At 45.7% G+C, this 27,262-nt stretch overlaps 1 protein-coding gene across 13 annotated transcripts in view; it reads right to left on the bottom strand.

The window, feature by feature from the left end:
- The window catches only part of CTBP1 (C-terminal binding protein 1), a 428,679-nt gene that overhangs the window by 35,499 nt on the left and 365,918 nt on the right, over nt 1-27,262 (bottom strand). For all 13 annotated transcript variants that reach the window (XR_012788155.1, XR_012788154.1, XM_075571294.1 and 10 more), the window contains 2 exons: nt 23,516-23,660; nt 19,467-19,673 (listed from right to left, as the gene is read on the bottom strand). Coding sequence is in view for 11 of the 13 variants with exons in the window: in XM_075571294.1 (XP_075427409.1) it covers nt 19,467-19,673; nt 23,516-23,660 (352 nt within the window). In the remaining 2 variants the exon portion in view is untranslated. The remainder of the gene's footprint in view (nt 1-19,466; nt 19,674-23,515; nt 23,661-27,262) is intronic.

Genomic DNA, 27,262 nt, shown 5'->3' with positions numbered 1-27,262 from the left:
TGTCAGACAGTCAGATGCTGTCAGACAGCAACCCTCTTGCTGCTTTGAATAGGGTGAAGGAGTCCCTGTCCTAAGGCCAACACTATGCCATACAGCTTCCTCTGGTGTCATAGGGGACTAACTGGGCCCTGGGGTATACTTCTACCCTAGTCCCTGCATGCAGAATAACTCTCCCTGTAACTTCTGTCGGATCCCAGACTCTGGCAGCTCACCACGTGCAACTGGCACTGGTGATATACACACACTGAACAACTAGCTCCTAACTCACTTATCCTAACGCGCCTGCAGCCGACACACAGCTCTCAGTCAGCCGGCAGACAGTAACACACGCTGCACACACACAGCACTCAGTACAGGCAGCGTCACATGCAACACTCCACACAGCAACCTGGAACCCTAACACTAACACTAACAGCTACGCACTGCAAACTTCTGGAACGCGTACAGCAACTTGCTGCACACTAGCACTATGCCTTCTTGTCAGGCCTCACAGCACTGCCAGCCGTGATCCTGACAAGACAGCACACACACACGCACTAAGGGCAGCGTCCCTATCTGGGCCGTCCCTCAGCACTTACCCACTAACCTGGTGGGGAGTTGGGGCCTTACTTGGGATGTGGGGACCTTACTCGATGCAGGAGCTGCATATGCTCTCTGCACCCTTCCTTCCCTCACAGCTCCCCAGCTCCAACTGACAAACGTGCTCAAGCCCAAACAATGTATCCACTTTGCCTGCCTGGCCTTCCTAAGCCCTATTGGCTCCCTGGTGTCACATGGGGCATACAGAGACTCATGAGACTCGTAGTCCCTGCTCAGAGCCTTCCCTGATAGGCTAGGGGTTCGAGGGCTTTCCTTACCCTCCACTGCGCGTGTGCAATCTTTCCCGGGCTTTCTCTCTTCTCCCTGAGCTGTCCCTATGCTCGCGCGAGCTATCCCTAGCTCTGGGGCTTTCCCTGCGCCTACGCGTCCACTGCGCATGTGCGAGACGGTCCTCAATGGCGGCGCCCTGCTCTGCGGCCGCCGGGACCTTAGAGACGCGATCGCGGCCTCAGCAACGGCCCGATCACGTCCCCGGCAACCGGCCGCAGGCAGGGGAAGCCGCGCTGCTCCCTGCTCCAGCCCCCACCCTTCGAAGCAGCCGTCGGGTCTTTCGGCACCCGCGATCGAGCTGCCCAAGGGGAGGGGGGTCTCAAGGAGCTGCGGGAGCTCCAGGCTACACTCTCCCCCTGGTGGAAAATCCAACGTCCTCGCTTGGAGAACGCCATACCCTGACATAAGGTATATACAATTAAAATGCATGGCACAGAACATACAACACGTGTCGAATTTACCCTTCAGGTTACATTGCACTTCACACCAGACTATACCCGAGACTAGCTGAGACCATTTGTGGGGAGCCCCTAATTGAACATGTGGGGGTACCTCACTTTTGCGTCCGTGAGTCTCCCCTAGAAAAATTTCTTGGAGAGCACACTCTAAAGCGACAGTTACTGGCTCTTCGCTACTTCCTCCCCCTGGTGGAAGGAGTAGCACAGTGTCTCTGAAGCAGACCCTTACCCGGTCATCCGCGGCAGGGATGCGGCAGACCAGGAGGCCAGGACCTTTCCCGCGGTCCACGACTTGGCGAATGGCACACTCCTTTTTGGGCTTAAAGGAGGCCAGTCTCCCTGGATCTTCCTTTACACAGTCCTTGTCCCTACTGACTTGCGAGACTTCCACTGAAAAGCGAGCCCTGGACAATGTCTCTGTTTCACCTGACCGGGGGTAAAGAGTATACACCCGACCACTGCGGTGATTCACGGTGGCCAACAGGTCCTTGGGGATGCTGTCAGTTCCCACCTCGGCCGTCTTGGGACCTGCCCCCGGTACTTCTGGGGCAGTCCACTTACGCGCTGAAAACTCGGAAGCGTTGGATCCCAGTCCTGGGACCACTTGTGTCGGAGCGCACGGGCTCATACTCTGTTCAGAAGCCGCAACCCTGACCTTCTTCACGGCCAGCTCCATCGGAGATTGTGGGGAGTTAGGGAGTTCCTTACCACTCCACTGGCTTGGGATGGATTCTCCCAAGGAGGACACCTCCGCCAGGACGCGATGCAGAGGGGAGCCCTTCGCCCGGGTGACCAGACTTAAGGAGCCATCGTGCTCCGCGGTCACCTGGAGGCTCACCCCCGACACCCCTGGGGCAGTCGACTCACTCTCATCGTCGTTTCTTACTGGTCCCCATTCTAGGACCGATGGTACCTCGGTAGTAGGTCGGACTGACCATTGTAGGGCGCACGGGCCCACAGCAGGCTCTGCATCCGCCAAGATAGGGTGTTCATTGCTGTCACTAAAGTGGTCCGCCGGCAGGCGCATCGCCACAAGTGACTGGTCGCTGGATTCACTAGAAGAAGGTGGGGGTATATACACCTTACCCTGTGATTCCTCTGTATAATCGCTGGGGTGGTTCGCCGGTAGGCGCATCGCCACCGATGGGACTTCAACCTCGTCCCGCTCAGGAACCGGACCTGAAATGTTCACTCGGGCACACGGGCCCTCCACAACCTGTTGTTGGTAGCGGGAATCCCTAAGTAATTTCTCCCTGAAGACAGACTTAACTTCAGCACAACTCAGAGTGATATAGAGGTCAGGCTCCTCCTCCCTAGAACAGTCTGTCTCATCCACGTTTGGTTGAAAGTCACAGTGCTTGCTCCCCCTGGTGGAATCTGAAGGAGGGGCACTTTCTACAAGGGAGTGGTTCTGGCTCTGTGCTGAGTCACTCACAGTGCAGGGGCGGGGTTCAGGGTTTCGCGCCCAACCCGGACAATACTCTGCAACAATTTCTTGCACAGTCCTGGTGCTCTCCCGACTTGGCGGGAGCCGCCATCTTAGGTGTGACTCACTGCTAGAGAGAGACTCCATTTTAATCACAGTCTCTGCAATTACACTAGGGCTCTCTGTATAGATAGGGGGGTAGCCTTCTGGTTTTCCCGCCAATCCCGGACAGTTTTCTTCAATAAAATTTAGTGCAGGCTTGCAGCCAGCAGCACGTGCGTTCTCCTGCGTTGGCGGGAGACGCCATTTGGCTGGGTCGGCATAAACTAGGGGGTACCCCTCAGACGGGCCCCCGGGCATACACAGGGCGGACGGTGCCTCTGCCAGGCATATATCCGCGGTGGGGATGGCCACAAAAAGTATCATTTTCCATAGGGCCGTGGGATCGTGTTCTTCTTCTAAGAAACATGCGTGCGGCCACCCTGGAATTTCACGCATATAGGACTGAACCTCAACCGCGGGCATAGTTGCGGGAAGGCCTCCTACTACCACTACCTGGCCAGGCTCCATATACTGCCTCAAAGCCCAGGCAAGGACCTCGTGTTCGGACTTCACAAACATGGCGACAAAAATAGGAATGGGACAATTTGGGAAAAAAATGGAACAGAGCACCCCAGGTCTGGATCTCAGCAGCGCCTCCAAATGTAGCCCTCTTTCCCCCCCCTTAAGTGAGATTTGAGGTGGGTAGGTGTGTCTGACTACTTATCAGTGTGGTGCTATACCTGTTTGGCAACCAGGAGAGCTGAGCTTCCGCCACGGGGAACCTGGGGTATGTACTTACACTCGGTGCAGCGCCTCCACTGATGAGGGATCCCAACGGGGTGAGAGTGTGCCCTCACCAGAACCCACATACAGTAAATACACACTGTGTGAATAAACAGTATTTACTGAGCATAAACTGTAACTCCAATAACACCTCTTTGCATAACATCAAAACAATATATCAATAACAGTGCATCACTCTGAATGCATACCATCCCCCCACCCACATGTCCATCATCACATTCCCCGCAGTCTCTTGAGTGTCCCCAACAATAAAGACCAGTGTGAGTGTGAGGGATAGCGCTTCCCTGTGTTGGGGCCCGGTGGTGCACTTAATATATACTACCTCCCTGACCAGTCCTGGTCAGGAAAATCCTTGGAACTCAGCAGCACCGCACAGTGATCCCACGGCGTGCTGCGCTGCTCTCTGCAGGAATGGATGCACACGCTGCATCCACAGGAAAGGAATCTCCAGCCGGGATGCTTCTTTAACACAGTCTCTGAACACGCTGTCAGACAGTCAGATGCTGTCAGACAGCAACCCTCTTGCTGCTTTGAATAGGGTGAAGGAGTCCCTGTCCTAAGGCCAACACTATGCCATACAGCTTCCTCTGGTGTCATAGGGGACTAACTGGGCCCTGGGGTATACTTCTACCCTAGTCCCTGCATGCAGAATAACTCTCCCTGTAACTTCTGTCGGATCCCAGACTCTGGCAGCTCACCACGTGCAACTGGCACTGGTGATATACACACACTGAACAACTAGCTCCTAACTCACTTATCCTAACGCGCCTGCAGCCGACACACAGCTCTCAGTCAGCCGGCAGACAGTAACACACGCTGCACACACACTGCACTCAGTACAGGCAGCGTCACATGCAACACTCCACACAGCAACCTGGAACCCTAACACTAACACTAACAGCTACGCACTGCAAACTTCTGGAACGCGTACAGCAACTTGCTGCACACTAGCACTATGCCTTCTTGTCAGGCCTCACAGCACTGCCAGCCGTGATCCTGACAAGACAGCACACACACACGCACTAAGGGCAGCGTCCCTATCTGGGCCGTCCCTCAGCACTTACCCACTAACCTGGTGGGGAGTTGGGGCCTTACTTGGGATGTGGGGACCTTACTCGATGCAGGAGCTGCATATGCTCTCTGCACCCTTCCTTCCCTCACAGCTCCCCAGCTCCAACTGACAAACGTGCTCAAGCCCAAACAATGTATCCACTTTGCCTGCCTGGCCTTCCTAAGCCCTATTGGCTCCCTGGTGTCACATGGGGCATACAGAGACTCATGAGACTCGTAGTCCCTGCTCAGAGCCTTCCCTGATAGGCTAGGGGTTCGAGGGCTTTCCTTACCCTCCACTGCGCGTGTGCAATCTTTCCCGGGCTTTCTCTCTTCTCCCTGAGCTGTCCCTATGCTCGCGCGAGCTATCCCTAGCTCTGGGGCTTTCCCTGCGCCTACGCGTCCACTGCGCATGTGCGAGACGGTCCTCAATGGCGGCGCCCTGCTCTGCGGCCGCCGGGACCTTAGAGACGCGATCGCGGCCTCAGCAACGGCCCGATCACGTCCCCGGCAACCGGCCGCAGGCAGGGGAAGCCGCGCTGCTCCCTGCTCCAGCCCCCACCCTTCGAAGCAGCCGTCGGGTCTTTCGGCACCCGCGATCGAGCTGCCCAAGGGGAGGGGGGTCTCAAGGAGCTGCGGGAGCTCCAGGCTACACATGTATTATTTGTCTTAACTCTGTGCCCAGGACATACTTGGCTCCTGCTAATTTATGCTAATCTTTTCACAACTCCATTTGAAGCCACCCTTCAGAGTTCATCTCCTCCCCTATTCATCCCTTTAGGATACATATGTTTTATTCCAAACATATGTTTTATTCCAAACTGTGTGGTCACAGCACACTTGAAAAAGACACCTACATTATGCGGCTTTGAAAGCTCTGTGCTCTAGAACTTCATCTATGACAAATTCCAACGCTGGTCCTCTAAAAGGTATCACAACCTGCATCGAATCTTTACGTAGTAGCAAAATTCAGATAATATGACATACAGGAGAACAACATGTCAGCACTCAGAGGCGGTAAATGTGTAACTACGTGGACTTTAATACCCATCCAAATTGGACCGTTACGGGATGTTCTGATATCCATTGTTCACTCTTAATAAGATCATTTCGCAAATTGCCCTATAGCAAATGAGAAGAGATTTGATGAGACTGGATATGCTTAGTTACACTGCGTTATCTCACAAATTGCCGAATTACCATTTTTAATGGGGCATCCCAAACATGTGCGGCTGCTTTAAACTCTTCAGAGGGGCCATGCAGTGCACCTAGGGGATTAACCAAACATCTTGTTGATATAAGTGTAGCAATGCAGCCCCTGGGTACTTGTTTCTCTGCCTGACACACAAGTCCTGGTACCAGTGCAGGCAGTGTTAGGGTTAAATCTGCCCTAGCTGTAGTAAGCTGCTCCCTTGAGTGACAGGGCCTGGGTACTGCCAGCTTAGGGCCAGCTTAGGGCCTGGTTACTGCCCATGTGGGGCTGAGACCTGGAGCCCCTCCCCTGGTAACAAAAAGGAGCTGCAGTTCCAAATGTAGTCTGTTCTGTGTGTGGAAGTGTGGAGCCAGGGCTCTGGTTCACCTTCCTTCCCCTCTCTCAGGGGAGTGGGATCGTCTACCCCATAATCCACCGGGGAGTGTGGGAGTCAGGGATAGACCTTTGGGGTTTGAGTCCAGGGACCAAGAGAACAGCAAGCTGCAAGGCGCCACTCCGCTGGGTTATGTAGGGTCCAGTGGGGGGATAATCTCTCTTGCTGCAGAGAGGAGAGTGTACGGATGTATGCTGTATATGTTGGTATGCCGTTACTGTACCCTAAAGAATAAAGAGCCAGTTACTGTTTTATACTCCTGCCTGAGGCTGCAGTTCTTCAGGGAGAGGGTGAGTGTTTTCCACAGGGGACTGCAGCTATCTGCGATAGGCCCTGTGGAATGGAGGCGCTGCAACACCGCGAGAAAATAACGATCCCAACACCTAAAGCCTGTCCTGTCTATCCCCAACAACACCGGCGGATACCCATGGCTTCTGTGAGACTAAGGCCGTGCCTATAGTGCCGTAGATGGCGACACGGCGGGTGACGTCACTGTCGCCACCGCAAAAGTTATGTTTCGCCGGGCGGCGGGGTTGCGGAATTCCGGCAATTTGATTTGTTCAAGGGCCGTCACGTGACGCGACAGCCCTTGAAAAATCTAATTTTGCCGGCTTCCAGTTTCCGCGGCGGCGACGGCGCTGTCGCTGTCGCGCGCACTAGGCCGCGGCAATGTATTTGTTTTCGGGCGACGTCGCGTCGCCGTCACTATAAGCGCGGCCTAACAGGAAGCACCAACCGCAGGTAGCAGCAGTGAATCTCCCTTAGGGTGGGGGAAGATGGGTTAAATAAGGATTTGTATTGTGTGTGTTACTAGCTGAGTCGTGACGGTGGCACGCCTGCGTTTCTTCAGATCTTCACAAGTCCTCTATATTAACATATAAAAAAAGAACTCAAGAAAACGCTGGTGATCTCACTCAAAAGAAGCCTAGCACATAATCCCACAAACAGGTGTTTCTATGGTGCTGCTAAATTTGCCCTTAAAACACACTGACAAAACTTGAGACAAATCTCTATACCCTATTGACCTGCAAGCTCCCCACACACATATATACGTGTAGAGGAAGAGGTTTTTAGGAACTGAAAATACCCCGCCATTCTAGAATCAGCGCTCATTACGTGAGAAACGTTGGAAAAGTGCACTCCCATACACTATGAAATATGTTTATTTTGTGGAATGTAGAGGGTTTCTGCGGTTTTAAAAAGGAAAAACCAAGACATGTATTTTAAAATAATTTCTGTAAAGCTGTCCTTAAAGCTGCAGTTCAAGCTGCCATTTAAAAAAAAAAAAAAATTCCATTCAGTATGTGCATCAATACAATCTGCACACTGACAAGTGATTAGCTAAGTTGCCGTTCGACCCGTTCTCTTGTGATCGATCAGTAATGATTCCGCTCGGGGTTCTTTAAAACACTGTTAGTGCTGCAAAAGAGTACCCAAGAAACAAAGTTCTGTGTGGAAGATCATGTGACCAGGCAGGCACTAGATACCATTGGTGCACTGCTTGAGAGAGCAAAAGGGGTGTGCCGAAGTCTGTCTCAAAAGAAGAAGGGGATGTGACTTTGTAAATGGTTGCTATAGAAACAAAAATGCTTGTTACATTATAATACATTAAAAATATATATATATTTTTAAATGCAGAACTGATTTTTTTTTTTTAAACACACATGATTTTTTTTTTTAAACACACACATGCATAGGATATTGCTTGAATTGCAGCTGTAAAATGTTTGCAAAAATCATGAATAACATGAAGTGAAGTCTGTGTTTTACGGTCATTATCGCTCTCGTATTATCGTCCAAGATGTCTCAAAAGAAATGTTCACACTTCCCACAATTATTTGAAATAAGTTATTATTTAAAATATCAATACTTAATTAGCTTTGGTATCAAAACACCTGGTGTTAACCTACCAGTTATTAATTTACTTTAATCCTTAGGTGAGACTGGGCCAAAAAAGAAGCGTTAACCACACCTCAACGTAAATGTGCTGTGTTTAGAAGACAATACCCATAATAAAATAAAAAAAATATTTACAACTTAATACTAATCATGCATCTGGTACATAAGCGTTACAAATCCTTAACTTCTCTAAAAGTTCCTAAATGTAATGGCTTTATTTATACATGCAGCGTAAAACAGCATACATATATCAAAGTTAGATCAACTCAAGAGTGTCAGCCGAGGCTTCAAGTGCTGGAAGAGACCATTGGCAGGAAAGCTTAGAATGCAACATCGAAACAGTCATCAGATCCCCCCTTTCTCCTCACATCTCCTGGAATGCCGGCAGAACAATGAGTGCACCACAACAGGGCGTGTATCATTCCACCCAGACTGCTCATATCACTGTAATCTTGGGTTTTGAAATGTAGTTCATGCTATGTGCACATTGTAAAACACACGGTGGCTTACAGTAGGTGTCATTAAGCAAGCAGAACAAAATCAGAAAGCCTGGTGGAAATAGGACACTTGTTAAAAATTCACCTCAACTCAGAACCACTCCCTCCCAATCCAATCTTTTGTTGTTTTGAGGTCTGTGTATGTCAAGCCTAAGCCCTCATGCAAAAAAGTTTTCTTTGGATGGAGTCAGATGTCAGTAAGTAGCATTCGCTAGTTAATGTTTAAACCTGCTGGCCATTAAATTAAAATGCAGACTCCCTGACACAATCTTTTTAATACCTTGAGTTTTTATTGGAAGTCATCTAAACTGTTACAATGAGCTGATGAGGACACAATTGAGGCATACTGTATATGTTCATACTATACACACACAAATAATTGGATGCGTACAATAGTAAACTTAACAATAAATGGCTGTGACTTGGAAGTATTTATGAATACCTAATCATGTAAAGTTTGGTTACATCAGCGACATCGGAAAGCCATTACAGGAATTACCAAAACATTTTTACCAAGAAGCCAGACCTTGGATCAGAACAACAACACATGACATATTACACCGTGTCATGATTTATTTAACAAAAATAAAGGCAAAATGGAGAAGCCATGTGTGAAAAACTAAGTACACCCTTACTGCTTCCATTGGAATTAAGATGCTAAGTAGCAGACAGGTGCTGCTAATCAAATGCCCTTGATTAATTCATCAGCAAGTGTGACCACCTCTATAAAAGCCGAAGTTTTAGCAGTTTGCTGGTCTGGCGCATTCAGTTGTGTGTGTGTTAACTCAATGTCAAGGAGGAAAGACATCAGCAATGATCATAGAGAAGCAATTGTTGCTGCCCATCAATCTGGGAAGGGTTATAAGGACATTTCCAAACAATTTAAAGTCCATCATTCTACAGTTAGAAAGATTATTCAAAAGTGGAAAACATTCAAGACAGTTGCCAATCTTCCCAGGAGTGGACGTCCCAGCAAATTCATCCCAAGGTCAGACCGTGCAATGCTCAGAGAAATTGCAGAAAACCCAAGAGTTACATCTCAGACCCTACAGGCCTCAGTTAGCATGTTAAATGTTAAAGTTCATGACCGTACAATTAGAAAAAGACTGAACAATTATGGTTTGTTTTGAAGGGTTGCAAGGAGAAAGCCTCTTCTCTCTAAAAAGAACATGGCAGCACGGCTTAGGTTGGCAACGTTGCATCTGAACAAACCACAAGACTTCTGGAACAATGTCCTTTGAACAGACGAGACCAAAGTGGAGATGTTTGGCCATAAAGCACAGCGCCACGTTTGGCGAAAACCAAACACAGCATATCAGCACAAACACCTCATATCAACTGTCAAGCACGGTGGTGGAGGGGTGATAATTTGGGCTTGTTTTGCAGCCACAGGACCTGGGAACCTTGTAGTCATTGAGTCGACCATGAACTCCTCTGTATACCAAAGTATTCTAGAGTGAAATGTGAGGCCATCTGTCCCACAGCTAAAGTTTGGCAAAAATTGGGTCATGCAACAGGACAATGATCCCAAGCACACCAGAAAATCTACAACAGAATGGCTGAAAAAGAAAAGAACCAAGGTGTTGCAATGGCCCAGTCAAAGTCCAAACCTCAACCTGATTGAAATGCTGTGGCGGGACCATAAGAGAACTGTGCATAAGCAAATGCCTGCAAACCTCAATGAACTGAAGCAACGTTGTAAAGAAGAGTGGGCCAAAATTCCTCCACAACAATGTGAGAGACTGATAAAGTCATACAGAAAACGATTACTTCAAGTTATTGCTGCTAAAGGTGGTTCTACAAGCTATTGAATAATAAGGTGTACTTAGTTTTTCACACATGGCTTCTCCATTTTGGCTTTATTTTTGTTAAATAAATTATGACACGGTGTAATATGTCATGTGTTGTTGTTCATCTGAGGTTATATTTACCTAATTTTTAAACCTGCTAAGGAACAGATGATTATTATGTCCTGATATGTAAAACCATAGAAAACCTGTACATGCGGCAGAAATTATTCTGCGTTGGCGTTAGCGTGGCATCAGGGACCACTGGGCAATGGGAAAGTTGAGGATAAACAAGTCCACAGGAAAGATAGTAAAGGATGGGTGGATATGCCATAAGGCACTCAGAGTTACAGAATGAAATACTAGGATGGTTTGGAAAGCCCTGGGGATATCGGCAATTATTTATTTAACATGAACATGCAGGAGGGTGTAGAGACGGCTATCGCTATGGCAGTGCTCAAGACAATTTAGGAAGTAAATGTCCTTGGGCATGGCGGTTGATCGGCCAGCCAGGCTCGGAGAAACCAAGAGGTATAAGGATACCTGATATGTCGCCCTCATTGGAGCTGGTTAGAATAATTATGCTATACGCGATATGGGTAGCAATGGGAGTCACAAGCCACGGCGATGCCGTTGGAGGCTCTGTACTACAGTCTGGCTGCCTGGCAGGTGGTAAAGAACTGTGCTCACCAGAGTTTATAGCTCCGTGTTCCTGTTCCACAAATGTAAAAGTTCTTGGCATAGACACCAGTGCCTCTGAAATATTCAGGGAATGGGGCAACTTGGTGCAGCCAACGCGCCGCCGGCCATCGCTCCGCAGCCATCACTAACCCCCGGCCGACAAAGATCAGCCTTTGAGGGCAGTTATTAAAGGGTTAACTTTAAGGGATTTTGGGAAAGTGGTTAAGCTTTTTAGGGTAGGGCAGAGGTGCGCAAACTGGGGGGCGTGAGATTTTTTTGGGGGGGCACGGGCGGTTACAGAGGTCCCGCTGCAGAGGTGTAGCTGTGGAGAGTTGGCTACGGAGGAGTTGACCTTGACTGAAATATTCAAAGAAGCCCTAAAGCTTTACAGCAGGCAGCATTACAGAAAGACTGAATTGGTCAAGCGGTCCTTATCTGCTAACCATTTCTAAGCTTCACTTTCAAAACCTGGCTGATGGTGGCTGCCTTCAGAAGTATCAGAACTTTAAAAGCGCTTTATAATATTTTTTCAAACTTTGTAAAAATGGTAACTTGAGACCTGGGAGCAACTTCTGTGATGTTACGATGAGCTGAGCAGAACGTTCCCTACCACAGGAAAAATTCCCTTCTTCTGTGATGTTACGGTGAGCTGAGCAGAACGTTCCCTGCCCAGGAAAAATTCCCTTCTTCTGTGATGTTACGGTGAGCTGAGCAGAACGTTCTCTGCCCAGGAAAAATTCCCTTCTTCTGTGATGTTACGGTGAGCTGAGCAGAACGTTCCCTACCACGGGAAAAATTCCCTTCTTCTGTGATGTTACGGTGAGCTGAGCAGAACGTTCCCTACCACGGGAAAAATTCCCTTCTTCTGTGATGTTACGATGAGCTGAGCAGAACGTTCCCTGCCCAGGAAAAATTCCCTTCTTCTGTGATGTTACGGTGAGCTGAGCAGAACGTTCCCTGCCCAGGAAAAATTCCCTTCTTCTGATAGATTTTCCAGTGGCCTATTCCCATTCTGTGAATCAAACACATTTCTGGAAGGCTCAATAAGGACGTCTACACGAGCCAGAAATATAGATGCAGGTGTAGGATGTCGGCTATGAAGCTCTGCGGTTTTAAGAGGCCTTTTATGCTTTTTACCGATATTCTTGACCTATTTGTGCAAACCGGGACTGTCCTGAGTAAACCTTGGCATTTAGTAGGAACAATTGACTGACATGGGTCCTCTTATTTTTTGGGGTGGGGGGGGGGGGTTAGCGATCACGTGGTTACTTGGTTTCTTGCAGGGCCCCCGATGACATTCACGAAAGTGGAGGGGGCTCTATAACCATTCTGACCGTGTTTACCTCTCTGGAAACGTCACGTCCCCTATAAAACGGGCAGTTCCAGCATGACGTATCTTGTATGTCAGGAGGCACTCACAGGGCCACTCGTGATGTACATGGTCATAGAGCCGTGCTCTTTTAAAGGGGCAGTAAAGTGGCTCTTAGAAATCAGTATGACAGTCACTTGAACTGTGACTAAATCTTGCTATCTTGTGAAAATGAATCGCTTTGTGTTGGGAACACTCATTTCAGCCGCGCATGCAGCTACTTCTGTTTATCTGTTTCACTAACGTTGGCTTCATAATTACTATGCAAATGAGGGAGTGAAGCAGGAGTGGCCAACTCCAGTTCTCAAGGGCCACCAACAGGACAGGTTTTCAGAACATCCCTGCTTCAGCACCGGTGGCTCAATCAGTGGCTGAGCCAAAAACTGATTGAGCCACCTGTGCTGAAGCAGGGATATCCTGAAAACTTGACCTGTTGGTAGCCCTTGAGGACCGGAGCTGGCCACCCCTGGTGTAAAGCTACCAAATTACCTGGGGCTTTAAGGACTGACAAATATTCGAATCCCCAATAAACCATTAGATTCAAATGGCAAAAACACTCCAAAGCATTTGTGCACCATGGAAATGTTAAAAGTTTCAAAAACTATTTTAAAAATACTTATACAATTGCTTTAAAAAGGGTGTCACTTCTCTATGTTGACCCTATAAAACATGCCACTCTCCTTAGTGCAGAACGTAGCCGCCCTTTAGAAAAATAAAATAGTCATCTAACTAACCAGCAGAACCCATTTTTTTGCCTCCAAATGTAAATGCACTTGGCACCTAACCCAAGCTGAGCCAACTACAGCAACTCACACCAAAAAACTGAAATACAGGAAAATTATGATTTTTTTCTGGGCCCACACAAGCGCTGAAGTTCAGCAAGCACCATAGTCAAAGCTGGAGACCCCCCCACACTGAGCTCCCTCAATGTACCACCGAAGCCTAGCACATAGGAGAAACAGATTACAGCTCGCTGCCAGGACACGCCTGCAGGGAACATTTACCCCACTCAACAATAACTTTCTCCAAGATCTATTTATATGTGACTTATTTTCCTATTTGTCTTGATTGTGTATAATGTTCCTCCACCCAAAGTTCAACGCGCTGGTAGCACGCAGATACACATCACCTTCCGTGATCACCGGGGGGGTCCAGACAAACCAAGAAGCAGTAAAAAGGAAGGAGCAGAGGAAAATGGAGCCATGCATAATACAAACCTTCATTTAAAAAAAAAAATATGTATAATACCGCCCTCACGCATAAAAAAACACAACAGTTGGCATGGTGGTGATGCAAAGACCTTCCCAGGTACAACAAAAGGGAGAGAGTCCCTTCTGCCTCTACAGTGAACCGTGGGAGCTTCCTCCAGCGTCTTACTCATACCCCCTACCGCAGATTCCGGGTTTCTCTCTGGCTCCGTAGTGGTGGGGGGACTCTCGCTCTTTTGGAGTACCTGGGCTGTTCCATGCATCCCGGTAGCTTCCTAGAGCATCTTTCTCATACCCCCAGAGGCAGATCACGTGTTCAGCTGAGGCTCAGCAGCAGCGGCTCTGTCTCTTGGAGTACCTGGGCAGGTCCGTAGATCTCAACCATATCGACTGTTGTATATTTATATGCGAGTGCCTTGTTGCACCTTTTTTCGATATGGATACAGTACCTCTGTTTTCCTCAGCACCCCTTCCTCTTCGTTTATTCTGTATAAGCTCTACTTTTGTTTACGTCATTTTCAGGATAAGGTAAGAGGAAAACCACGGGTTATAAGGCTTTAACCGCAAAATATATCATAAAGCGTGTATACTGTATGTGAATATTGTTTTTATATATATATATATAAAGCAGAAAATAGCCGTGTTAGTCCAGTTGCGATAGTGCAGAATAAATGAGTTTTTCAATATTCGGTGATACCTTTTCTATTGGACTAACAATTTATGTCATAGGACAAGCTTTCGAGAGTTCTCCTCTCTTCTTCAGGTCGAGCAATACTGATATGCACAGGAATCTATGGCTAAAACCGTGTAGAGAGAGGGAAAAAAACAACAGATATTTACTGTAGATAAGGTAGGGTGTTAAGTGTTTGAAGCCAGGGGACAGTGTCAAAGAAAGGTGGGGAGGGGAAGGGATGCTTGGGGGGAGAGAAAGTGTGGATAAGAATTGAGGCAAGCAGGATAATTACAAACAATTTTGATAGGGTGTGAGAAAACACATGTCCGCATTAAGTCCTTTGGTTTTGGTGTCAAGGAGTCTCATCATTCTGAGTTCAAATGTTTTCCGTTCTTGGGTGCTTTTAAACTCGTGATGGAGTATAGAGTGTCTGTGCATATTCATTCTTCCTTGTACATACATACATATATATATATATATATATATATATAATCAAAAAAAAAATAGATGATACCGTTCTGTGGCTAACGAAATGCTTTTATTTGTGCGAGCTTTCGAGATACACTGATCTCTTCTTCCGGCGATGTTACAATGAATGAAGCAAAAGGTAAATTTAAAAACAGTGTCTCTTGGAATGTTATCTGTGCTGTGCCTTCCCCCGGTGTGGATGTGTTTTATGGCTAGAGGTGTTAAATGGTTACTGAAAGCAAGTGAAGAAAGAGTGTGTATGTGTATCAGTGTGAATAAAAATGAATGGAGAGCCCACAGTATATACAGTGCTTTACACAAGGTGTGTGTTTCACATATATAAGCATATATATTTTTCACATGCAAAGCATGTGGAAAAAAAGAACTAACTTGGATGCAGGAGTGCACAAGGAATGAATATATCCTGAACTTTAAATTCCTTTATCCCTACCCTGTGTTAGGGCAAGTAATTCCAACGTGCAAAATGAGCAGGTTTTGCTTCAAAGTGATAGGAGCTCAAAGACAACACAAAATAATATATTTGTTTTAAGGTGACTTATCACAGATGTTTCACATTAAAGCATCGGCAGTACTAACAGGATCTAAATGTATTTTATTGTTACATTTTCCTTTGATCATACATTACTTTTACCTTTCCTTGTTTTGTCCTGATGAAACGATTCATCGTTAAAAAAAAAAAAAAAAAAAATCCCCAATTGCCGTCCAGCTCCTGAGTGCATTGCAAATAACAGAGAAACTACCTGGCTCGAATGACAGCAAATATGTGCGAATGATGAAATGCCCAAAACCTGTCAGGTTAGGGCCTGCATCCGCTTTTATTGGTGTCCAAACTGTAATGGAACGTTTGGCACAACACATTTAGAATGAACTAGGGAACCAGAGTGTGCCCAACCAGAGCTGTCACAGAACAGATTTACCTAGGGAGGTGTCATGTATTGTGAGCCTGTGTTACTTTTGCTTCAGGACCAAAGCAACAAGACCGAAACATAGGTACAATAAAAGCCACAAAGCATAACGTCTCTGGGTGTGCTGCTCCTTTCATCAATTTGCAAGTGATGCGCCTACCGTACCAGGGATGTTCCTGGCAATCTGTGCATCTCTCCTGGGTTTGGTTGCATGTAATATTTGCGGTCATTGCTGGTAAGTTAGCACCCAATGGGATGTCATTTGTGCAAGGTATTCCCTGCTAATTATTAAGCATTTCTCTAAGCTTATATTCATCATTTTTGCAGCGTTTGTCATATACTGTAGAAATGATCAGCATAGATCTGTATAGATCACTTTCACTACCTGGTCTAGTGTGACCCTTTTTCCTACTCGAAAACTATTTGATCTTTTCATATTTCCACTGAGCCTAACACAAAAGGCCTATGTACTGTAACAAACGTAAAAATGGCACGGGGGAAACTCATTCTGTATTTCTGTATGCGTCTATGTACGAACCATACATTTCTCCCATCTGCGCCACCAGCAAACTAATATTTAATCATTATGTTGGACTGCGCTAGGCGTATATATGGTATGTGATAAGGAAGAATGTTTTTGTGCACCAAAAATAAGGAGAAGTGTATGAAAATCGGCAACTACACTAAGTTCAACTTGGTGTAAACTGTAAAATGTCTGTTTATTTTGTTTGCGCAGAATTAAGTTGTTATGTAGCATTGAAAAATTAATTAGACACAGCACCAATGTTTTATAATATAAGTTAACAAAATGTTAGGTTGGGATAAAGTTGTGAGAGGAGTAGGATCGGTACCGGGACCCCTGCTTTTTAACTTGTTTATTAATGACCTTGAGGTTGAAGAGTGATGTCTTCATCTTTGCTGGTGACACTAAATTGTTTAATGTCGTAGAATCAGAGCAGGATGTAATTTCTCTTCAGAAAAACTCGGAGAGACTGGAAACTTGGACAGGTAAATGGCAGAGGAGAGTTAATACAGATAAATGTAAGGTGATGCATTTGGGAAACGTCCAAATTAAATGGGGATAAATTGGGGAAATCCTTGATGGAGAAGGATTTAGGAGTGCTTGTAGACAGCAGGCTTAGCAATAGTGCCCAAAGTCGTGCAGCAGCTGCAAAGGCAAACAAGATCTTATCTTGCATTTAACGGGCAATGGATGGAAGGGAAATAAACATAATTATGCCCCTTTACAAAGCATTAGTAAGACCACACCTTGAATATGGAGTACAATTTTGGGCACCAATCTTAAGAAAAGACATTCTGGAACTAGAGAGAGTGCAGAGAAGAGACACCAAATTAATAAAGGGGATGGACAATCTAACTTATGAGGAGAGGCTAGCTAAATTAGATTTATTTACATTAGAAAAGGGGCGTGTAAGAGGGGATATGATAACTATATACAAATATATTCGGGGACAATACAAGGAGCTTTCAAAAGAACTACAGGCATACCCCGCTTTAAGGACACTCACTTTAAGTAAACTCGCGAGTAAGGACACATCGCTCAATAGGCAAATGGCAGCTCACGCATGCGCCTGTCAGCACATCCTGAACAGCAATACCCTGCACCGAAGCTGTACGCAAGCGGGGAAACTATAGAGCCTGTTACACATGTCTTATTTACATCAGTTATGCACGTATATGACGATTGCAGTACAGTACGTGCATCGATAAGTGGGGAAAAGGTAGTGCTTCACTTTAAGTACATTTTCGCTTTACATACATGCTCCGGTCCCATTGCGTACGTTAATGCGGGGTATGCCTGTATTCATCCCACGGGCAGTACAAAGGACTCGGGGCCATCCCTTAAGGTTGTAGGAAAGGAGATTTCACCAGCAACAAAGGAAAGGGTTCTTTACAGTAAGGGCAGCTCAAATGTGGAATTCATTACCCATGGAGACTGTGATGGCAGATACAATAGATATGTTCAAAAAAGGTTGGACATCTTTATAGAAAGGAAAGGTATACAGGAATATACCAGATAAGTAAACATGGGAAGGATGTTGATCCAGGGTGTAATCCGATTGCCAATCCTTGGAGTCAGGAAGGAATTTATTTTTTCCCTTATGAGATATCATTGGATGATATAACAATGGGGTTTTTTGTTTGCCTTCCTCTGGATGAATATACTGTAAGTATAGATATAGGATAAAAAGTATCTTTCGTCTAAATTTAGCATAGTTTGAACTTCATGGACATATGTCTTTTTTTCAACCTCATCTACTATGTAACCATGTAATTATATTCACAGTGCGGCAATTGTAAACAATGTTACACTAATAATTTACCAACATTCTTTATAAATATAAAATACAATTTGAATTAAAACACAATTGTGTGCATCAATCAGGTATTACACACGACAAGGGGCCAAAATGAATTTCACACAATGAATTATGCGTCGTATGTACGAAGCCTTACTACATAGGACAGAGGTGCGCATTTTTTTCCTGCTGCGCCCCCTGCCTGCTTCCCTCCCTGCTCGCGCCCCCCACCCCTAACCTTATCTCCGGCGTCAAATGACGCCGCCGGGTCACGTGACATCATGTTGCCCTGCTAACGTGATGTCACATGAACGTGCGCATTGGCATGACTTCGCATCGCCGAAGACAAGGTAAGTGAAGTTGCAGTGGCCTCACGCGATCCCACTGCATTAATTTATACCTTGGGGGAAGAGCATGGGGCTACTAGTCTGTAACACAACATTTTCATGCACACACAAAAAAAAAAAAAATCAATTGGTACATAGGTCCCACAGTTTGTGTATTTCCAGTTTCTATTTGTAGGATTTGTGTTTTCTGCTATATTGCTGCAGTGTATGTGGCAGAAAACCTATTCACAACTCCCCGTCCCAAAAAGCCAACACTATCATTGTAGTGACTTGACAACAAGGAGATACACAGTACTATGACTCGCCCAACATCACCATGAACAGACATCAAAACGTTGTCACCAGCTTCATCAATGGACCATTCATCTCCTGGTACCAACAGAAAAATGCTATTTTTGTAGTTGATCTCCTCTGGACAACCTTTATTCTGCTTAGGTCTTTCTAACCTCCATGGCTTCCCACCTCTTCTGGAGTATTTATTCTATTACAAATCTCTGTCTCAGCTGCACACTTTGTTTGTCCTGCACCAAATCTACTTAAGAGCAGGGTATCGAGAGCCTGTACTGTTGTCTATCAGTCATGGTCTTCCTAAGAGGCTATGCGGTATTTAGAAGGAGGTATTATTCAGGCTATAATACAGGCTCCAAACAATATGAAAGTGAGCTCCAGTGAGGTCCTACATTATTCCAAGACAAGAAACGTATAAAACTGAATAGGTATTTGACACATGAAAATTTGAGCCTCGTACCCTCTCAACTGAAATGAACACATCTGGTAACAAAGCCCATTTTAGGCACGTAGACTGAATAGTGTTTGCACTTATCAAATTACAACACCACACACTCATGTTCCATTGGGGTTTTCTGCCAAGTGTGCACATATTAAAGTTATTTACAGATGGAGGATTATTTTTTTTTACAGATTATTTAGCAAAAAGTATATATTGAGATACTTCAAAACAGAAAGTGTATCTGTGAAATCTAAAATGTAAACAAAAAAGTGGCCGTTCCATAAACATTTTCCACACTATCTGTAAATCCAACAAATAACTTACCCAGTCCTATGATGCCTAAGGTCTCCCCTCGGATTCGTGCAGCTCCGGAAGCCACCTCCCTGATCTGCTCCACGCTCTGCACCCGCGTGCCTTCCCGTAATGCCTGGTGCAGCCACGTGGTCCTCCGGTAGAGGTTCAGAATGTGGCACATTGTAGAATCCGCCGTCTCTTCTACGGATGCGGCTGGCACGTTACATACTGCAATGCCTTGAAGACGAAAGAGGTTTTTAGTGAGTTTGTTGCCCCGTGAGGCCTCTGTATATAAGTGGTCACGGCCGGTCTGTGACAGATGAGGCTGGTCCTTTTCATTACACACACAAAAAAAAAAAAAAACTAGCGAGATATGAGGCAACTGTTGGCCTCTTGCTTTGGAATTACTGGGTAGCAATTTTCTATTAATTGACATAAATGAAATCCTCCTGAAATGTTGTTCCTTATATTTTTGCTTCCTGGGCCTTACAGCTTTTGGGTAAAATATTACACAGCATCAGATGCCGAAACAAGGGTCAAAAAGACATGGCACTAAACATGCTGCTGTTCTATAGTAACACTGACCGTCTGGCAAGATCTGTGGATGTAGAATTCAGCTGCCTCGTTGTAGCAAATGCCGACTGTTGGACCCGCTTAATTCAAAGTTATACAGTTTTACCAACCAGGCACAAAAGGATTGTTTACTAAAAAAAAAGTGTCTTTACTTTCCTTTGTAAATTTGGGCGCGTACTCAAATGTAAACATTTCAAGTAGTTCCCTCTTTTGGAAAAATAGTGATGTCATTTTTAAACCCTTAAAAAACAAAACAATGACAATTCCACCCTCGTTACTAGGCAAAGAAGGGTGGGTAGCCACGTTCGTCCATGCTTGCATGTAGTAACAAAGGAGGCAGAGGGAGTAGGGGATGTGATACCTTTTATTAGATCAACAATTAGTTGATATGTTACAAGCTTTCCAACTTCTCAGGGTCCTTCATCCAGGACCCGGGAGAGGTTTGGCAGCTTGTAACAGATCAGCTACTTGTTGGTCCAATAAAAAGCTATCATACCACCTACAGTACTCTCCCGCCCTCCTTTGTTACTACTCGCATTACTTTATCTTTTAAATTGCTGGAATGGGACAACACTGACTTCGGAAACCAGCAAGAAAACAAGAGGGCGGGAGATTTAAAATTCTTTCACTTCATTTTAGAGTTTGGCTGCCCCTTATATTCCAGATTTAATTCAGATGCAAATATTTCACATTTATACTAGACCCACCTCTGCCTTGTAATGTCACCTCCAAGACTTGCCCAATTTGCTCACTTTATCTTTACTCCACTCAACACTTGCCAAGCTACCTTAGGCTGAGCTCATAGAAGGGCCGACAGCGCTGAGCCGTGCGGCTGCTCCGCGATGAGCCCCGTCATCCTCAATGAGGACGTCTTGAGAGGGGGCTCCCGCGAGCGTCCGCAGGCGTGCTGTAGCGCAGGGATTTTCAGCCGACATCAGAAATTGTATCTGAGCGCGCTGTCGGCTGAAACCTCCAATCACAGTGAAGCAGCGTCACGACATCGGCGCCGTGACGTTCACGTCGGCGCTTCGCGGGCTTTTGGCCCCATGACGTCAGTGCTCCGCCTCCCGATTGCGCACGCTGGCTCGCCTGCAAGTCCATACAATCGCTCCTGATTGAGCAGGCGAGCCTCAGCAGCAGCACGGAGGAGCGCTGTCGATGCTTCTATGGACGCAGCCTTAGAAGCAGCTCTGAAATCGATCAAGAAAGCCTTGCTCAGACAGACTATTATTATTATCGTTTATTTGCGAAGCGTCAACATCTTCAGTAGCAGGGTACAATGGGTTACAGAATTTGTATATTACAAAAACACAATACAGTTACATACAAGTGAGGACAAACATGCACAAACAGATGCAAAGGGGTAATGAGGGACCAGCCATAAGAACTTACAATCTAAAGGGAATGAGGGACAATGTCAAAACAAGAAGGGAAGGTGGCTGCTCATTGTAGGATAAGGTGGGACTCAGGATAGAATATGGCCAGTCTGACAGCTGTAGCCATTAAGGTTTGGTGGGAGGAGGGATGCTACATAGGGTGAAGATTGGTCCAGTCACACAGCCGGTCTCAATGGGGTTGGGGAGTTGGATGTTAGAGGCTTCCTAACAACTTCAATGGGGTAGGCTTCCTTGAAAAGGTAAGTTTTCAGGGAGTTTTTAAACATCTGAAAGCTGGGGGAGAGTTTTGTGGTGTGTGGTAGGAATTCCAGTGGGAGGGGGCAGCATGGGAGACGGCTTGCAGGTGTGTGTGAGAGGAGATAATAAGGTGGGAGGAAAGGCGGATGTTGTTATTTTGATGAGAAACATTTTATATTCTATTGGCAAACAAAGTACCACAAACCACACGCATTTATTAAATATTGTGACCCAAGGTCATTTGTCTGTATGTTAAGAAACAAAAATAAGCAATAGTTACGCTTTATAACAAGCAAGAGGGAGAGGTTTTCTAAAAAAAACAATAAAGTGAATTCATAGGTTTGCAGATAGATAAGTAGTGGGTGTGAAAATCAAAAAAGTAGTGATACTTTATACCCTCTGGTACCATTACACTTCAACCACTAAAGAATACGTTGATCCCGTTAAAATGAAGGTTTTTAAAAAAAAAAAAAACATTTAAATGAAATAAGAAAAATGAGAAAGAAATACACCTTAAAATGAAATAATGCAAAGACCTGGTCCATGTCATTTGTTATAGACACAGAAACCACCTACTGCATCATAATGTCCAACCTAGCATGTGTGACTGCGTTACAAAACCATGGGAGATTGGTAACAGTCACAGGAAAGCTAGCTAAAGCAGCAAACCATTCAAGTAGTGTTTGAACTGCAGAGTTTTCAGGAGCATGACACCTTCGTTCTACATACAGGACTCCAGCCCAGAAAGAGACGATCAATGACTACCACAACAATATTTATGGTCCAGCTTGGCGCTCTTATCCATGGCCTTGTATAACCTTTTTGACTGTCACAGAGTTTGTAGGACACCTTCTTCAATCTGCATCCATTCCCCTATACACAGGACCTCTTGATTCGGGAGATGCTGCCCAGTTCTGGCATTTTCAGGCGCTTATAATTGCTGGCAGCAGAAAAAGTTCCCAGCACGTCAACGTATCCTATGAGGTCTCATTTCCTGACGGGTTAGAGACAGAAAGCTGCCCAGTGGGCGAGTGGAAGGAGGCAACTAAACAGGTTTTAACATAATAATATTTCTCTGTAAAGGAGGGTGGGGGAAGTGGTGTGGTCCCCATACACTATCCTACTCTAGAAAACCACAACAGCAAAAATGAAGCAGACAAAAATAAATGCAGCATAAAATGAAGGAATCGATGCAGATCCATCCACTGTTTTTGTTTTACATTGTGTGGGTGTCGGTACCTCGGGACTTCACAGCATTTTGGGGAACTAAAAATGGCCTAGGACAGATAATAGCCAGTGAGCCTAGCAGTGACTGATCTATGTCAGGTTTCCGGATTATGCTCTCTGACATCCATTTATTTATTTATAGCCTGTTTTACCAGGAAGTAATACATTGAGAGTTACCTCTCGTTTCCAAGTATGTCCTGGGCCCAGAGTTATGATGACAGATACATGGTTACAAATACATGGGTACATTAGGTGAACAGGGCATTATATGGACCTCTTTTTTTAAATTATGTATGGTTTGATTAATCTGCGGTGTCCCGAGGTAGGACAATTGGAACACCCTCTGTCTCAGAACACCGTCAATAAGGGGGGTAAGGGCAAGAAGACAAGAAGAGAGGTCAACAGAGGGGACTGCTGCTTAATACCAGGAAAAATATATTTCTTATGCATTTTTAAAAGTACCTGAATGCAAACGAATATATGGAAAAAATATATATATATTTATATATTTTTTTTCATCACACACTCACAAATAATCATGGGGGCTCCATTGTCCTCTATTGGGCCTCCCGTTCCGCCTTGGTTGCGTTCGCACGGCTGTCGCATATACACTTAGGAACGTAAAACATTTTTTTTAAAACATACCTAAATCTCCAGCTGATTTGATATCGATATTATCAAAACCACTTCCGATTCGGACAATTATTCGAAGGGCCTTGAACTTCTCCAAATCTTCCCGCGTTAAAGTGATTGTGTGATACATCAGTGCACCCACAGCTTCATTTAGTACCTGGAAACACACACACAAGTTCTGTTTGACAATGTTTTCTTTCTCTAGCTCCCGGTATTCAGTACGGATATTTTAACAATGCTTCACCCCTCCGACTGAATTGTTCCTTATTTGCTAAAGCTTTGTTGTACAACACACAATAAGTACAATAATAAACAACACAAAAAAAAACGTTTTAATGTCTATGCATGGCTTAAACCAGCGGTGCGCAAACTGGGGAGGGTGACCCCAAGGGGGGGCGCGAGACTGAGTGCGGGGGTCGCGGGGTGTACAGAGGCCCTGCTCGCTTCCCGAAGGCACTTAGATTAAGTGCCGGGGGAGCTGCAGGGCCTCTATAAACCTAACTTACCTTGGCTCCGGCGGCTACTCACACGCGTCGCCATGGCAACGCGGCATCAAATTATGCCGCGAGGTCATGTGACGTCACGTTGCTATGGCAACAGGACGTCATGACGCCGCAGCGGGGGTGAGGGGACCGCCGGCAGGGGGGCGCAGGGGAAAAAAGTTTGCACGCCCCTGGCTTAAACCACGGCTGGCCAACTCCAGTCCTCAAGGGCCACCAACAGGTGGCAGACTGAACCGTCTGTGCTGAAGCAGGGATATCCTTAAAACCGGACCTAGTGGGGACCCTTGAGGACTAGAGTTGGCCACCATTGCCTTAAACAAACATTGATGACATTATTTAGCCTGTGGCAAGTCATTAGAAAGTTTGGTTTACTACAACATACAGATTGGGCGATGCTTTCATATTCACATATTTTGAGGCGTGTTATTAGAACAGTGTAATATATAAAGTCGCAATGAGGTACAGTACATCTCGGAGCAATACATAATGACACATTTAAAGGGGCAATTCCTTTATGCCTTTTTTTTAAAATTAAAACCAGACCCCTTTCAGTATCTTTAACTCATATTTCAAGCTGCCGTTAAAAAAAAAAATCCATTCAATCTGTGCATCAATACAATCTGCACACTGACAAGTGATTAGCTAAATTGCCAAATCGATCCGTTCTCCTGTCATCCACTGCTGAAGATTCGCCACGGGGGTTCTTTAAATCACTGTTAGGGCTGCAGAAGACTACCCAAGATGCAAAGTTCTGCGGGGAAGATCATGTGACCAGGCAGGCACTAGATACAATTGATGCACTGCTAGAGAGAGGGCAAAAGGGGTGTGCCAGGGCCTGTTCCAGAAGAGGAAGGGAACGTGACTTTGTAAAAGGTTGCTATAGAAACAAAAATGCTTGTTACATTAGAATACATTGGAAATGTCTTTAAAAAGTTTTTTTTTTTTTTTTTAAATGCTACAAGTATTTTCTCATAGTACAGAACTGATTAAAAAAAAACACATGTAGGATATTGCTTGAACTGCAGCTTTATTAAAGTTAGTTTGTAAACACAGTGAGCTGACACATGGGAGGGGTTTGAATTCCTTTGGCTACTACACAGGCAAAGCCATCCTCTCTCCTCCCCATTATCTTTATTGGCTCTCTAATAAGTAACACACTTGATTGACTGAGACACCCCCACTCAGAGTTCCATAACACAGCGGTGCGCAAACTGGGGGGCAGGAGATTTTGTAGGAGGGGGCGCGGGCGGTAACCGAAGCCCCGCGCTCTTCCCCACGGCATTTAAATTAAATGCCAGGGGAGGCCTCTGTAACTCACTTACCTGATGCCAGCCGGATCTTCGGGCGAAGCATCGCCATGGCAACACGGCGTCAAATGTGACGTCACACGACCCGCGACGTCATTTGGCGCAGAGCCATCGGGAAATGGGGGGGGGGGGGAGAAGGGGCGCAAACGCTGTGGCTCCCAGGCAGGGGACCGCAGCTCAAAAAGTTTGTGCACCGCTGCGGCATAACAAATGCATTTGTAATTTACAGAGAAACAAAATAGAACAAATTGTTGCTTTTAGCATGGTTATATTAGTTACAGGAAGCCAATTAGAGTGTTACATTGTTTACATCGGTTTTCTTTGCCAACTACGTGGGATTGTACCGCTCAGCACAAGTGGCTCAGTGAGATTCTCTTTGAATTTGCACATGCGCAAAGCGAGTGAGTAAAGACACTGACTGATGAAAACGACACTGAGATTGCTGCAGGGGAGCCTGGTTCAATTCCCGGTGTCGGCTCCTTGTGACCTTGGGCAAGTCACTTTATCTCCCTGTGCCTCCGGCATAAAAAAATCAAAAAAATCAGAGATTTATAAAGCTCACCGGGTCAGCGATTGTATTGGTACAAAATTCCTACGTGCTGCGTACCGCGCGCCATACTGTAATTGTGACGCGCTTCGAGTCCCATCGGGAGAAAAGGGCTATATGAAATACAGTTATTATTATTACTAAGGCACCGGCATATATCGAAGTACAAAAAGAAGCATGCCGCTGGAGGATGATCAGCAGAATGTGTAACAAATGTGTCAGAGTAAAAGGCAACAAGATAGATGATGCAGATGAGAAGGAGCGGCTCAGTGAGTAAAGACACTGACTGGCACTGAGAGTTTGAAGCTGGTTCAATTCCCGGTGTCGACTCCTTGTGACCTTGGGCAAGTCACTTTATCTCCCTGTGCCTCAGGCACCAAAAACATAGATTGTAAGCTCCACGGGGCAGGGAGCTGTGCCTGCAAAATGTCTCTGTAAAGCGCAGTGTACAACTAGCAGCGCTATGTTATTATTATTTCTAGTACATTATTTCCTCCCTTTTTGAAATCAGAATAGTAGATGAGAATTTCTATGTTGGTGACAGTGAGCCAAGATCCAGCAGCACTACCACCATTGTCATTCTCCCATCACATCTGCTCGTATTCACCGCCCCCTCAAAACGCAGTGAACTCTTCAATCATGAACTCTATGAAGCAGAAGACCCCACTGGATATCCCACTTATCAATAAATATAACAGCATTTTGTCTGCTGGACATCTGGCCCTGCAAAGTTATTTATTTATTTTTATGATCTTTAGAAAGGAAATGGGGTCGGTCAGGTGTAAAATACTGAGTTTATGTAGCGTGATAAAGCTCCCGAGAATTTCAGTATACTGTATATTTGACAAATATATCGGTCCCTCAAGGTCACATTATACAATAGTGATTTCGTTCCCGAGTGCATCCTGAAGTGCAGAGTACAGGCGCCACGAGCTTAGCCTTTCTGCACGCAACTTGTGAAGTGCCTTCATAATTTGACCAGCAACTCCAGCCCCAAAGATCTATAATGCGATGAAAGCAGTGGGGTCGGGGGGTGGGGGTTTCTTGTGTTATACAACTGCTGGATTTCACATTCCAAGAGTAAAGCTGATCATGCCAGAGTAAAATAATCTGTTCACTCTGGGCCTCCCGCTGAATTGAATTCCAACACTGACTGGGCTCAAATGGCTACAAGATGCTGACGTGCCGTTATCTGCAAACAACCGTGAGCCACGATTGTCTCTGCTAGGATATTATTAGCAGCGCTGTGATTTCCCACTATCCTCAAACGCTCTGTGATCTGTACTCTAAGATGACATCTCACCTCCTGGTTTGTAGTGGTAAATACTCACGTCTCCGTGAAAAATCTCAGCAAACATGGTAAACTCGCGAGAACATTTCTTCCGTGGGCCCACACAACCGG

This window comes from Ascaphus truei, chromosome 1, assembly GCF_040206685.1.
Source record: "Ascaphus truei isolate aAscTru1 chromosome 1, aAscTru1.hap1, whole genome shotgun sequence".
NCBI classification, from domain to species: domain Eukaryota; kingdom Metazoa; phylum Chordata; class Amphibia; order Anura; family Ascaphidae; genus Ascaphus; species Ascaphus truei.
This window is presented reverse-complemented; position numbering and strand designations above follow the sequence as displayed.